The 14599-nt window shown below is 26.8% G+C and overlaps 1 protein-coding gene across 6 annotated transcripts in view; it reads right to left on the reverse strand.

The window, feature by feature from the left end:
- Positions 1-14599, reverse strand: part of LOC107451669 (Inorganic pyrophosphatase Nurf-38) — a 48406-nt gene that overhangs the window by 11330 nt on the left and 22477 nt on the right. The window contains exons 1-4 of one of the 6 annotated variants that reach the window (XM_043040432.2): positions 8609-8729; positions 6910-6944; positions 3478-3580; positions 861-976 (exon numbers count right to left, since the gene is read on the reverse strand). In XM_043040432.2, coding sequence (XP_042896366.1) covers positions 861-976; positions 3478-3580; positions 6910-6944; positions 8609-8651 — 297 coding nt within the window. In that variant the 5' untranslated portion in view covers positions 8652-8729. Of the gene's footprint in view, positions 1-860; positions 977-3477; positions 3989-6909; positions 6945-7618; positions 7794-8608; positions 8730-14599 lie in introns of those variants that run through there. The other 5 variants (XM_071186722.1, XM_016067835.4, XM_071186723.1 and 2 more) reach the window with 5 other exon arrangements.

Raw genomic sequence — 14599 nt, forward strand, 5'->3', positions numbered from 1 at the left:
CCACTAAAGTCAACATTCCTAAGAATGAACTTAAAACTTGATTTTCCCCATTTCCAAGTTCTCTTTAAAGTTCATTCTAAAGATTTTAGCACATCCTAATTATATTATAAGTGTATTAATAAACCAAGCAGTCAGCACATATTATTCCTAAACAATAGGTCATCAAAATATTAGGTCAGGAACACTGGTCTGCCACATAAGAAACAAGAGGTAGAATCGTGTAAATGGTTTGCATATATGCAAAAAAATTTCAATTAGGAATTTCATTACGATGTGTAAAAGATTTAATAAATATAAAGTCTATTTAAACATACAAAATAAAGAGAGTCTTGAAAAACATTTTTAAAATTTTATTTTATGTGAATCACAAAGCAAAATATATATCTCTAAGTACAGAGGAATGTATTTAAGAGAAACTTTTTTTTACATTTATGTTTTATTCAAAGGTTAAGAGAGTACCTATGGTCTTATTTTAAACACACATTGTCATAAAATAAATTTATTTTAATAACTTTTGCTAATAAATTCTATAACTAATTTTGATATTAAAAACTAATAAAACAAATATGTAACACTGTTGATAACTTGTATTACTAAAACTAAATAGACTTGTTTATGATAATGAGGATTGATAACAAGTAATAATTTAGGTTGAAAAAATCGTCGAAGGGCTCTTTTAAAAAAAAATATTAAAAGTTAAAATGAGAATCAGTCTATAAAAGGCTAATAACTTTATACTTCAAGTGTAAACACATACATAAACTTGAGTTACATTTCAGATTAAATAAAAATCTATACTAGCTTTTTAAAAATTATCCTTCAAAAATTTTTTTATCATAAATAGACACAAATTACTTTACCTCCATTTTTGCATTTGTCCATCGTGGAATTTCAACAACCATATTGTAAATTTTATTTTCTTTATCAGCAAACAATGGTATGTCATGGAATGGTGATATAGGTCCATTTTCATCAGCTGTAAAGATATAAATTATATAAATTGACTCCAACTGATAGGATAAATAAAAACTTTTTTTAATTAAAAATTTTATAATTTTTTTAGAAAGCATGTTTGTAATAGGGAATAACACTTATTACTAATTACGTTATTCATAATTGTTATGAGTTTATAACAGTTGGGTCTATTTTTTTAAAAATTGCTTCTGAACACAATGATTTTTTTTTTTTTTTTGAAAAATAAAAAATTGTCAAAAACTTTGAATCACACATTTGAAACATCACTTTTTAATACACTCAATTTGCACAGATTCTATTGTAAATCTACAAAATTAGTGCGCAATTGAAAACATATTGCTCGCTTATTTGTTACTTCCTATTATAAAAATATGGAAAATTTAAAGTAGGAATGTAAAGCTTTTGTAAAGAACTGGAACAGGAGGAACTGAGACAAATGGGACCTTTCATTATTGTAACCCCTCTGATAAGGTGGAGGCCAATGAAATAATTAGCCCTAAAACCAGTCATCTAACACCATGGGGGGTAAAAGGGAACTGACACTTCCTTAAACCTTTGTATGCTATTTGTTCTTCTCTACCTTTCAAACTAGTTTTCAAAACGCTAACAAATTTTAACAAAGAAACAACTTATAAATTTAAAGAGCATTTTACACTTAGATGAGGTTATAAATTCAAGTATAAAACTTGATCCAATCTTGATAAATATGCTAGTTAAAGATCTAAACAAATCTTGTTAAATCCAATCTAAACAAATCTAAAACCTCCCATTAAATGTTTACATTATAACAAAAGAAGTTATAAATAATCACTATTTATATATTTAATGTTAGAAGTAAATTCTGCAATCTCATTAAGGATTAAAATAGAAATTTAAACTACTGGGGGAAAAAAACAACAGATTTTTGATAATAAACTCAGGTGTGCGAAGCTTAAAATTTTTTTTTACAAATAGGATTTTAAAAACTGACTACTCTACTTACATCTATCAAAACATTGCTTTTAAAAAAAATCCATAACATTGTTAATATAAATTTTTTAATGAGACAATAGAGATGAATTGACTAAAAGTTAAAATAAACATAGGCTTAAACATTTAGGCGTTAACAAATGAGACTTCCATATCACGAACTGTTGAAGAATTATTGCCTAGTCTTGGCAAGTCCGGGTTGTGGCCTGCCAAAACCTGGGTAAAACATCACAGAAGACAAATTCAAAAGGTATTATAACTTGCAGTCACCACCTCATCAAACCTCTATATATTTTCTATTTTATTTATTATTATTATTATTTTTTTAAAAAAGCAAGTTTTAAATCCATTTGTTGCCTTGGCGGTTAAAAAAAGTAAAAGAAAATAAAAAAAAGTTTAATTTTCTTGTGCCCAACTAATCAAAATGCACCAAAATAATAAAAAATAAAATAACTAAAATTTTAATACATGTTTTGAGAGAAAAATATTAGGTAATCCATAAGACTTGCATAAAAGGTAGTAAAATGCAAATTTCATTTTTAAAAGACTAGCCAAAAAAAATTTAATTAAAATTATGTGAATTTAGAAAAAAAAATATCAAACTTATAAAAATCTAGATGACTGTTAAAGCAAGAATGAACTAAAATAAGCATTGCAATGTGTTTCAGCACACGATTCCTGAAACGTCAATGAGTTAAGCATGAAAATCAATTCAAAAAAATTTACCTTTAACCTTTGCCTCTACTGGATAAGAATTTGTAAAATGTAAAATATAACTACATTACAATACATAAACTAGACATAAGGTTTAAGACATTTAATCCTTACCTTAAAAAAGTAAAATATAAATTACACTGCATAGTATTTTATTAAATAGAATGCTTATTTGTGTTTAAAAAAAGCCAAGACTCATTTACCTCACAATTAATTTAAATACATTTTATTCCTACAAAACATTTTCCCCTCTTTCATTAAGCTGGTAATTGTAAACATTTCATTGGCAAGATCTTTATTAAATAAGTCAAAACAGTATATAAGTCAGCTCTAACACTAACAAGTTTATTATTAAATAACTTTTTTTAAACCTTTACTATTATTAAACTACATTTAATACAAATCAAACTATTAACACAATTCTTAAAATATCATAATAAGTTTCAAAAAATATATTCATTTACTGGAAACTGTCAAAAAGTAATTAAATATTTCTTAACTTGAAAAATTCATAAATTAAAATAAAATCTGCCTCAACCCCAAATTTTACTTGAAGATAATTTAATTCATCAAACAATTCAAACCACTTAAAAGATTATGAAAGCTATCTCTACAGGGAAGAGCTATCTCTTATCTAGTATTATATTTTTTACGATTGATTAGATTTTTGTAAATTATATAATTTAAGTCACTTAGAGTAAATTTCCTTCGATTTTCGTCAATATCAAATCGAAAAATAGTAACAACAGAAATTAACAAGAATTCGTCTTCCTCCTTCTTGGAATCGAGAAATAATGTTAATAAAAATAATGAACTTACTGTAAAATATACGATAGCTCAAAGTATTAGGTGATCCCCTTTCTACAATGCTGAAAGACATGTTACGAGAAGAAGCTAATTTCAGAAGGTTCCTCTGTAAATTCTGAAAATGTTGAAATTGAGTACACAATGTTTTGGAATGAACAAATGACCGAGCAAGTTTTGACGCGTGTCGAAAAAATAGCATGAAAGTTACGTGATAAAAAGAAATTTAGTCGTTCATCAAACTAGATTTAAATTTAAATAGAACGTGAAGCAAATAGATCAGACGGGAAAACAAACAAGAATAGCGCCATCTAGTGAACGGAAAAATTAATAAATTATTATGCCGGTAGAAAGCACAGTCACAGTTACTTATTTGTTTTGCACACTTTAAACTTGAACTAAGGCAGCATTCTTACCAAATGCATTTGCCGCAACTCGTATCACCGTCGGGAAAATATGAGAGCCTAATTAAAAGAATATATTTTCCTGAAAAAAACTCAGCAAAGGACGACTTGTCAAATTTTATTTTGTGATGTAGCTAAATCAAGAACCGAGAGTTAACCGAGCTTAAAACCAAAACGTAAATACAGGTGGGTTAATACAGGTGATAGTTGATGATTTTTCCTTTTTTAAACATACGCGAAGCATACAGAGCTTCATAGAGATTACGGAAGCATGTAGAGCTTGTTGCGTAATAGAAATCTATTAAACCTTTTTCCTCCCTTCGGAGAAAAATTTACTTAAGGCAAACATACCGAAGCAGTTAAGAGGTTCCATTCTATTCGAGTTGTGTATAGATCTACCTTATTCTCTCGATAAAGATAAAACCTTCTGCAGCTGCATTGGTTGTAAATGCTCCCTATTTTCTTTGCAAGGAAAGATTAGAACCCTGATTCTTTAACCACTAGGCCACCACTGCACTTGCATACAAATGGAAATTTGTGAAATACATTAAGCTACGAAAGATTCTCTAATCAAGTTCTTATTTATGCGCGAATGTTTCTATACTGTGAGAGTGTTCTCGCTACCTCTGCAGACTCTTTATCGCCTATATCTCTGGGTTACTGTATCCAGTGTATTTTGAGGCCTTCGGGTAAACGGGCTCACACAGTGAACGTCTCAATTCAACAAAAAGTCAGGGCCGTAACTACGCCGGGGCACCGCCCCGGGGCCCCGACGGTCAAGGGGGCCTCATATGAAGAGACCACATCATGTTTTTTTTTTTTTTTCAAAACAAAGCACTCTAATTATATATATGTAGGAAAGAAATTGTGTTAAGATAGTGTTGATGAAAATTTTCTTTTTTGTAATTGCGTACCTACTATAACATAAAGGGAAGGGTAAAAAACGGTAAAACACCTTTTCACAATTTATTTCCCTTTCTTAAAAGAACAAACATGCTTTGCAGAGAAGGGGAAAGGCCACAGCTGCATGTAGTTGATTGCGTCAGACCCAGTGGCAGAGGGCCCCTCTAAAATTTAGATGATGGGGCAAACGATGCGTTTCACCCCTCCTGAAATTTAGACACTCACAAAAATAAAGTCAAGTAAAATCAGTAATTTAAAAAAAAGGATTTTTTTCAATTTTGAAGTTATTTTTGAAATAGAAAACTTTATATTCCTCTAACATTTATGTGCCTTGCCTCTTCTGATATTTAGTTATTCGCCAAGACGAAGTCTAGTAAAATAGGTAATTTTCGAGGGAAAAAAAGGCTATTCTTTTTCAGCTTTGAAGATATACATCAAGTTATTCTGTGTTATGGGCGATTAATATGTTTTTTGACTTTTGAAAAAGTAAAGTAAAAGTAGAAAAAGTATTTTATTTCCAACTTTTACTCTATTTTCTACCGAAATAGTAATGAGGGGGCGAACATAGTTTTTCGCCCCTTCTGAAATTTCAAAGTGTTAAAAAATAATAAAAATTGGTAACTAAAAAAAANCATTGAAAGAAAAAAAAAACACCCTGAATAACTTTTGATCTAATGATCGAGAGCCCTAGAACTTAACTTTAATGATTCGAAGCCCAAACTTTAAGCATGATAATAAATTTTTTGTTGACGAATTAAGTTACAAAATTCGCAGCAAAAACGTGCAATTAAGCATTTTTTCGAAGGATTTTTTCTTGAGAATCAATGTCCGGTAGTTGCAGCAACTGAAGTTGTCCGCATCTTTAGAACTTAAAAAACGTTAATGCAATTTTACTTTTGCATTTTTTACCATATATCCGGAACAATTGAAGCTAATAAAAAAATTGTTTACAATTTTAAAACTTAATTATTCAAGGAAAATTTCAAGTAAAAACGATTTTTTATGATTATTTATTAGTTTTATTATTCAATTTACTAATGGTCGAAAAACCTCACCAAACGCTAAGATTGAGCCTAATACATGAAACGACGATTATTTGATCAAAAAATATTTGAGGTGTTCACCTTCTATTTTAGCTCTATACGTTTCTTATATCTTCTTTTCCACCATTCTTTGTTTGTACTTTGTTCCGACGAATTTTGCAATGAAATTTCGGCTTCGCATCCACTGGGCATAAAGATACCAAGACTAGGTAAAACTCAAAAAATTTCGAGGAAATTAAGAAAATAAATTTTAAAAAAGAAAGTTAGGATAAATAGGTAAGGTAAATAAATATAATACGACAATTTCTTCATAAAGCTACCAAACTTTGCATAGTTCAGGAAAAAAAGATGCATATTAGGAAACTTTGCAAACTCTGCATAGTTGGGAAAAAATCTCATCTTAAAATAAATGAACAAATAAATAAATAAGTAAAGCATTCCTGCTACAACCCGTTGTGAACTAGGGGCGTCATAAGGCTCTACAATTTCGAGACCAACAGCATGATTGTAGCAATGTAGTCAGTACTGCGCAAAGGCCGCTTTTACGTTTCAGACAGGGTGGTACCTATTGATCTTATGCTGGGTGGGCTTCAAGCCACCACCGAGAATCTAACCCCAGTTCTTTGCAATGACAGTTAAGTGCCTTAAACACTGAGGCATCACGTCTCAAATCAATAAATACATAAATAAAATAAAATAATTCTAATAAAATAAAGCAAATTTTACTAATTTATTACCGGATTAAGTCATACTATGGAAACTGCTAATCTATTGTAAAAGAAATCTATATTTTGCAGAAAATATTATAAAACCGAAGATAAAAATAGCGGCTCTTCGGTATCAATTACTATTATGAAGTAAAATATAAAAATGTAGAAATAAACTTAAATGAGTTGTTACGTAGTCTTTGCTCGGATTTGGTCGGAAAAAAGGGAGGCATTTCAATAAGCATAACAAGATGGGCATTACGCATTCAGTAGTATTGCGAAAATTCAACATGAATGGTATCAATTTGCAATGTTCTTATTACAAGGAAAATGTTTAGCATTGATAACAGCATTTAAATAGTATATTTCAACAATAATATAATCACTTACTTTTCCGTGATGCATAGCAGAATAGCACAGGGAGACTATAAAGTAAATAAATAATTTTTTTAATTGTTTGTTCAATTTGAAATCAAATTATTTTTAATCACACCAAACACAGAAACGTTCTTCTTTTTAATGAAAAAAAACGATGGATTTTTGCTATCAAAATATTGTATGGTAGACGTAATCTGGAAAATGTGGGTCCACCGAATAGTTTGATTAAGAGATCGGTCTAAAAGTTGTGACTCTTTAATGTTAATTTCATCTGTTTCGTTTTTCATATCTCGGAAATTATTTAAGAAAAATCTTTTTTCTGTACAAAGTTATAAAGTTTGTTTATTGAAAGATAATTTCTTGTAAAAATTAACTTTCTACAATTATATATTATTATTTTATTTAATGAAAGTGAAAAAATTCTTGAATTGTAAGGTATACACATTTTTACTTCATTTTTATAATTTTAAACAAAATTGATCGAATATCGATAAAAATTTTATAATACGGATTTTTTTTTTCATTTTATAATACGGAAACTAGTTCGAATATCGATGAAAAATTTTATAATACTGATTTTTTTTTCATTTTATAATTCATAAACTAATATTTTGCTTAAAATTTTAATAGTTTAAAATAGAGTGAAAATGTGTATACCTTACTATTCATATTTTTTTCAGGGATTATAAAATAGAAATAATTAAAAATAATCAATAATTACCACAATTCATTTATCACATTTAATTATATTTGGATAAATATATTTAATAACTCTGTCCAATTTTTCTTTTCATTTCACCTAAAAAGTTTCCGAGATATAGCAAAATACACAATAAGTGAAATTAACTTAAAGAAAACCTTTTCTAGACTGTGTCTAGCCATCTCCCCACATTTTTAAGGAAGAAAATCCAAATGCGTCATAATAGAAATTATATTTATTAAGGAAAAGTACGTTATTGTGTCTGATACCGTAACTAAATGAATAATTAACATAATTTAGATATCACTTTTGAATCTTTACGATTCGAATTTAGTTTGTATTATCGTGATAATATATATATATATATATATATTTCAGAACTTTTTTGTGTTATAAAAAAATTTAATAAAAGATTTTTGATTCTTGAATTCCCATTTGCAGTTAGAAAATGGCTACACATATTCTTTAACGAAACATAATTATCCTATTTATTAAACTAAGTGCAAAAATATTAAACTAACACACTGTAAAATATTCCGTATCAAATTACGGTAAAAAGAAGCCGTACTCAGGGTGCAAGTACTTTTTACCATAAAATTCATTTTTAAGGGAACATGTTATAAAACCTAAAATCTGATATATCGTAATTTATACAGTAATAATTACAGTAAAATAATTGAATCACTTGAACTAAATACATTATTTTAAAAAATACAGTATAATTTTTTAAGGTAAAAATGGATTCTAGGGTAAAGTGGGTTTTATGAACGATTAACCCACTGGAACTTTATACTGTAATTTAGTTTGGGAATTTTCACAGAGCATTCCTTTTAAAAAATATGAAGTAATCTAAAGTAATTTTATAAGTTTCTAAAATGATATATCTGGAAGGAAATGTAGTATTTTAAAAGATTGCTATTTTGATCTACGTTTGAAATCAGTGAAGATACAAAAATAAAAAAAAGTGTAAAAGTTATGAAATTTACAGTTTTTATGCTTTTTTTAACTTACCATAGGACAGCATTATGATCAGTAAATGCATAAAACTAGCCATTCACGAAAGAATTCTATGTTTTTTTTACTCTTGTTGAACTCAAACCTCATGCACAGTTTCTTATTTATGAAATGAGAACAGTGTATATTTTCCAGGTTTTTAAACGTTTTGTTATCTTTTTGACCGTTTGAAGGAAGCAAATAAACATTTGTATAGAAAAAATATGAGCTACTGATAAACTTAAGAATTCACATTTCAGACTTTTTTAGGCGTTATTTTTGTCGTACTAAACCGTTTTTTCTTCACCTTTCCACACCTTTGAGTCATAATGAAAGACTCATGTTCTTAAAATAGTTCATATCTGAAATAAGAAGGATATAAAAGGATTAAACGATTATGTGATTTATGTCAGTTATTATGCATAGAATTGAAATTCCTGAGAAAACTAAATGAAAGAGCCCGAGAAAAAAACTTAACAAAGCACTGTTTTTTCAGAATTGTATTGTTTTTTTTAAAAATAAGATGGGACCATTTATTTTTTAATCTATTTTTTAGAAATCAGCATATCAGCAGCGCAATTTTCGGACTTTAATCTATTTTCTTGAAACTTATGGAAACAAGATATAAAGTTTATCTTCAATCGAACGAAGAACGTTTGAATAATAATTTGTTTATTACTTAATAATTTTGTAAAATGAAATATTTAGAAGTTTTTTTTTTGCAAAAAGAAAAAATGAATTAGTTAGCAAATAAATAAATGATGATTGAATTCGATGATGCTGAATATTATTTGTAACTGCTTCAGAGGAATTCACCGATTTGCACTTAAACACGTATTTCACGGATCAAATTTAAGTTTTACTTCACAAAAAATTTTACTGGGAAAGAAAATACTTCTTGTAAAATATTTTATTTCAATGTTAGTTTCTTTTTCTGATGTTAAATGAAGTTATTCTCTTTGAAAATAAGTTCATAAATGTACAGAGGGTGAGAATGATATCTTTCATGTACGGTGGATTTAGAAAAAAAAAATGCTGTATAACACTGCCAAATAGTTGGAGTTGCTTCTGAAAAATACTTTGCTGTGCCAAATTCTATTCTAAAAAACCTCCATTAGAGCGGTTTTAGTTGTCTTTTAGGACATTTTTTCATGACACCAATTAAGATGTCAATTGTGATATGAATTTCGAACAGGCAGACAGAAACAAAAAAGGAAAAATTTAATCCTATACATTTTATGAAATACTTTTAGAAGTCTAAGTCTAATTGATCCCAGTGAAAAAAGTTGAATTAATGTAGAATGTTTTTGATTAAGTATTCAAGTGATAATTCTGAGTTTACTTTCATTATTTATATGTTGGTCAGAATAAAATCTGTAATTTATTCCTTTGACGTCGAGATTTTTTAAAATTTTTTAATACTTCTTTATAATTTAGTATTAATTTTGGTCATCAGAGAAAAAATATTATATTTAGCATTTTATTAAGACATGCTTAGGAAATACAGCATGAAACACCAGTGTCTTTTAGTGTGTTAAAAATAAAATCTTCCAAACACAGCTCACTTCCAAATTTGCACTTAATTTGCTTTTATTTTCAGTTATTTAAATATAAGAAACAGACATTCTTCATGAAAATTTCTTTAATTTACAAAATCTATTATTGAATTATTGATAAATTTCAAAATATGAATGAAAAAACTATAACTACATTTTTTGTTTTTTATATTTTATTACAAATATAATTCCGATGCTCTAACAGTTTTATTTCTCTAACTATTAGACTGTTTTTTATAATTAAAAAAAAAAAACAAAAAATATTTTTACTTCTAATTAGAGCATCAGAAATCAATATATGAAAGGGACACCGTTGTCTCATATCAAAGGGTTTAAATCATTTAAATTTAGAAATATAATCCTTATTTTGAAATTTTTACTCCATTTCGAAATTCACCCCAAAAATGAATAGGGGTGTAAAGCTACTCTCTGAAGATTTTTCTTCGAAAAGAACAGCATTTAGGCAAAAAAGAGTGGCAAAGAGCGAGTGTCTTGTATGTTTATAGTTAGAAATAATTCTATTACATTAAATTTAGAAGTTTTGAGAAAATTGTTTCGAAAAAGCGTTGGAATAAATTTTTCTTGAAAAAATTTTTAAGAAATTGTTTTAGAAAAAAATTGAAATTGACGCTTTATTTCGCTACAATATTTGATTTTCCCCTTAAAATAACGAAAATAGAAGCAAAGGTGCTAAATTTCGAAAAAGCTACTGAAAATATTACCATATATGATTACAAGTTTTTTCTTTTTATTAAAGGATTTAATATATCCATTTATTAAAAAAAAATTAGGAAATTAAAGAAATTAACAGTTAAAGGATAGTAAAAAGTCAATAAATAGATATCGTATATTGATTATGTATTGTGTATTGATTGTATATTGATTATTGTATATTGATTTTTACAATGGCATGATTATAAAACATAGAGTTACAGCTGTAAAACCAAGAAACAAGATTAAATGAATATTTTATTCCTTTATCTTTAGACCGTTCTTTTAAATTTTACTTAAATCGACATTTTCATTCAAAATAATTGTATTTTTCCCCAGAATTAAAAATGAAAATAAAAGTAAAATACAGAATTTCAAAAGTAATGACGAACAAAATATGTAATTTTTAGTTTCATTTTCGTTAAACGCAGCGAAAGTTGCTCTATTGACTTGCATTTATAAGTATTTTTTTTCTGAGAAATAAATTTAATATGTATACATATTTATTGGCAAAATTGGACAATAAAAAATGCAAGAGATACTAGAAAGCTAAGAAATTATGCTAGATTAAAAGCATAATATAGAAATATATCTAGAAAACGAAATAAGTTCGAAGGAAACAGTAAGTCGTTATTGTTTCTGTCACGATAATGAAACTAAGCAAAAAGATGAAAAAGTTCTTAGATTTCTTCATTATTGTAACATTATTTTAAACGTACTTTGAATCAATATTTCCGTAACCAATAATTGTACTTTTCTCCTGAACAAACTACGAAAATTCGAGTAAAAGTACTGTATTTTAAAAGTAAAGTAGGACAAAATAGCGAAATTTTATTTTTACTTTCCGTTTTATAATGAAAGTTACAGTAAAACCATGCGCAATTATAAGTTTTATAAGCTAAAAATAGATTAAAAATACACTTATATTTATAAAGAAAATAAGAGAATTAAAAAAATGAAAGATTTAATGGCTATCATAAAGCGAGGAAATACGTAATGTCTATTCATAAAAATACATTGTAAATTAGACTACAAGAAGTTTTCGTTATGGTTACGTTTATCAATTACTTTTATTTTATTTTTATTTTAAGTTTTATTTTAAACATACTTGGAATCTTCATTTTCGTTACAAATATATGTACTGTGTTCGTTACAAAAGTAACTAAAATGTAAGTTAACGTACAGCATTTCATAAGTTACGAATTACAATATAAGAGTACATAATTATCACTTTTATTTTCGTAACTTGTAACGAAAGTTATATCACGTATTATTGTAAGCAATTGATTTTTAATTTATTTTTCTTAAGAATATTATTTTAAACATGCATTGAATCTACATTGTCATTACATTATTTGTATAGTGTCCCTTGAGAAAAAAAATGTAAGTTAAAGTACTGCATTTCATAAGTGAAATGCAGTACTGTGAGTGTGTGAAATAGGACTACATAATTTTTGGTTTTATTTTCGTTACTTGTAATGAAAATTGAGAATGATTATAAGCTAAAAATAAATTTAACACGTTCTTATATTTATAAACAAAACTAGAGCATTAAAAAATGAAAGACTTGAAGGATATTATAAAGCAAGGAAATACGTAATGTCTATTCATAAAAATACTTTCACGAAGCGAAGTAAATTAGACTAAGTTGTTTTCGCTATGGTTACGTATATCAAACTAAAAAACAAGGGGAAATTAATCTTTCATTTCCTTATTTTAAGGATGTTGTTTTAAACGTCTTTTAATCACCATTTTCGTTACAAATATTTGTAATTTCTCCTTTACTTATATAACTAAAATGTGTAGAAGTACTGCATTTTATTAGTTACGAATTACAAAATAGGAGTACGTGAGTTTTGCTTTTATTTTCGCTATTTTATCACGTAAGATTATAAGCTAGTTTTTCAAAACGCAGATTAAAAATGTGTGTATAATTTATTGAGAAAATTAGAAGATAAAAAAAGTAAGATATGTAGAATAGTAAAAAATTAAGAAATACTTAATGTCCATTAGTGGAACAAAATGGTTATATATTTTGAAAATGAAAAAAAAAATTAGAAGACAACAACAAGTCATTATCATTCGTCTCACGATTATAAAACTAAGAAATAAGACGAAATTATTATTACATTTTCTTTCTCTGTCTTTAGAAAATTATTTTAAAACGTGCCCGGATTCGATATTTTCTTCACAAATATTTCAACCCTTTTTATGAAGAAATGAAAATGCAAGTTAAATCATACAATTTCAAACGTAGCGAGGAAAAAAAAATAAAAGTACGTACTTTTTACTTTTATTTTCGTTCTATAAAGTATTGGCGTGTTTGCTTGTTTTTTTCTTTTGAGAAATTGACTAAACACTTCCTTGCTCGGAAAAAAAATTAAATTTAGATAATTAAACTAATTGTAAATGTTAAAGAAAATTTAAAAGCTAGATATTATGTTAAGTCTATTAATGTTAAAACACGAAATTACGTTTCGAAAACGATTTAAACTAGAATGCTGTAATAATTCGTTATCTAAAAGGATACACGATTTTAAAACTAAGAAACAAGATGAAAAGGATCTTACATTTTGTTTGTTTATGTTTTTAATATCAAGTAAGCATGATATTAAATACAACATGATAGAAAAAAAAATTATGAATATGAGAAAGAAGTTCGTATGCTTTTAGTATCTTTAGAGACGTACTAAGCACAAAAGAAAAAAAAATTAACATTTGATCGAATGATTGGATTTTCACGCTCTAGAACTCAATCTTAATGTTTCGGAGGGGGGACCTCAGATATGATAATTAATAAGTGCAGGCGATATTTTAATTTACGAAATCAGACATAAAAACGTACTTTCTCTGAATAAACATACCATTTTTCTAACTGATTCGGATTTCTGACCTCCAAAATATATGGGGTAGCAGCAATCTGGGAAAATGTGGTCCACATAGTTCTGTGAGGAAAGCAATCCAAAATCTACACCCCTTAATGTTAATTCAAATTTTTGCGCTTTATATCATATCTAGAGAACTTTTTAATCGAATTGAAACATTTTTTTAAGATTCATAAAATTTGTTTAAGATAATTCCATGAAAAAAAATTAATTTAATTAAATTTTTTTTTTTAATATTTTATCTATTAATAAACGAAAAAAAAAATTGAATACGACTATTAACGTATTTTAAAGAATATAATTTTAACAATACTGCAATAGATTTGTAACTTGTTAAATATAGTAATAAATTTGTAACTTGTAACACTTATTTTGGTTATTATATCTAACATTTGCACAAAATTTCGTAAACCTAGCTTAAATATTTATGGAGAAACAGAAATTTTTTTTAATAAAAACTTATTTTTTTGTCTTACGTCTCTTTGCCATAAATTTAAAAATATTCAATAAAATTGAACAAAATCTTTAGAGAAATTTAAAATAAATTGCAAAATTTTTTCTTTAAAATTTGAAAAACATTCATTGAAAATTATGCAGTTTAATTAAAGTAGTTATTTTACACAGCGCATGCGTGAAAAAAAATTAATATTTTTTTCCATAATATTTCAGTGAATCATATTTGGTAACTAATGAAAGAAAATGCGATTTGAACATCTTGAAAAATTAGAAAGTTTCAAGCAATTTTCTAAGATATTTTTGTACTAACCTAAAAGCCTAAAATTATAAGATTTTCTACAAACATTATTTTGTATCATAAAATAAAATTAAATAACTATTAATACCTCTTACAATAAATG

The sequence above is a fragment of the Parasteatoda tepidariorum genome, chromosome 10, assembly GCF_043381705.1.
Source record: "Parasteatoda tepidariorum isolate YZ-2023 chromosome 10, CAS_Ptep_4.0, whole genome shotgun sequence".
Taxonomy (NCBI): domain Eukaryota; kingdom Metazoa; phylum Arthropoda; class Arachnida; order Araneae; family Theridiidae; genus Parasteatoda; species Parasteatoda tepidariorum.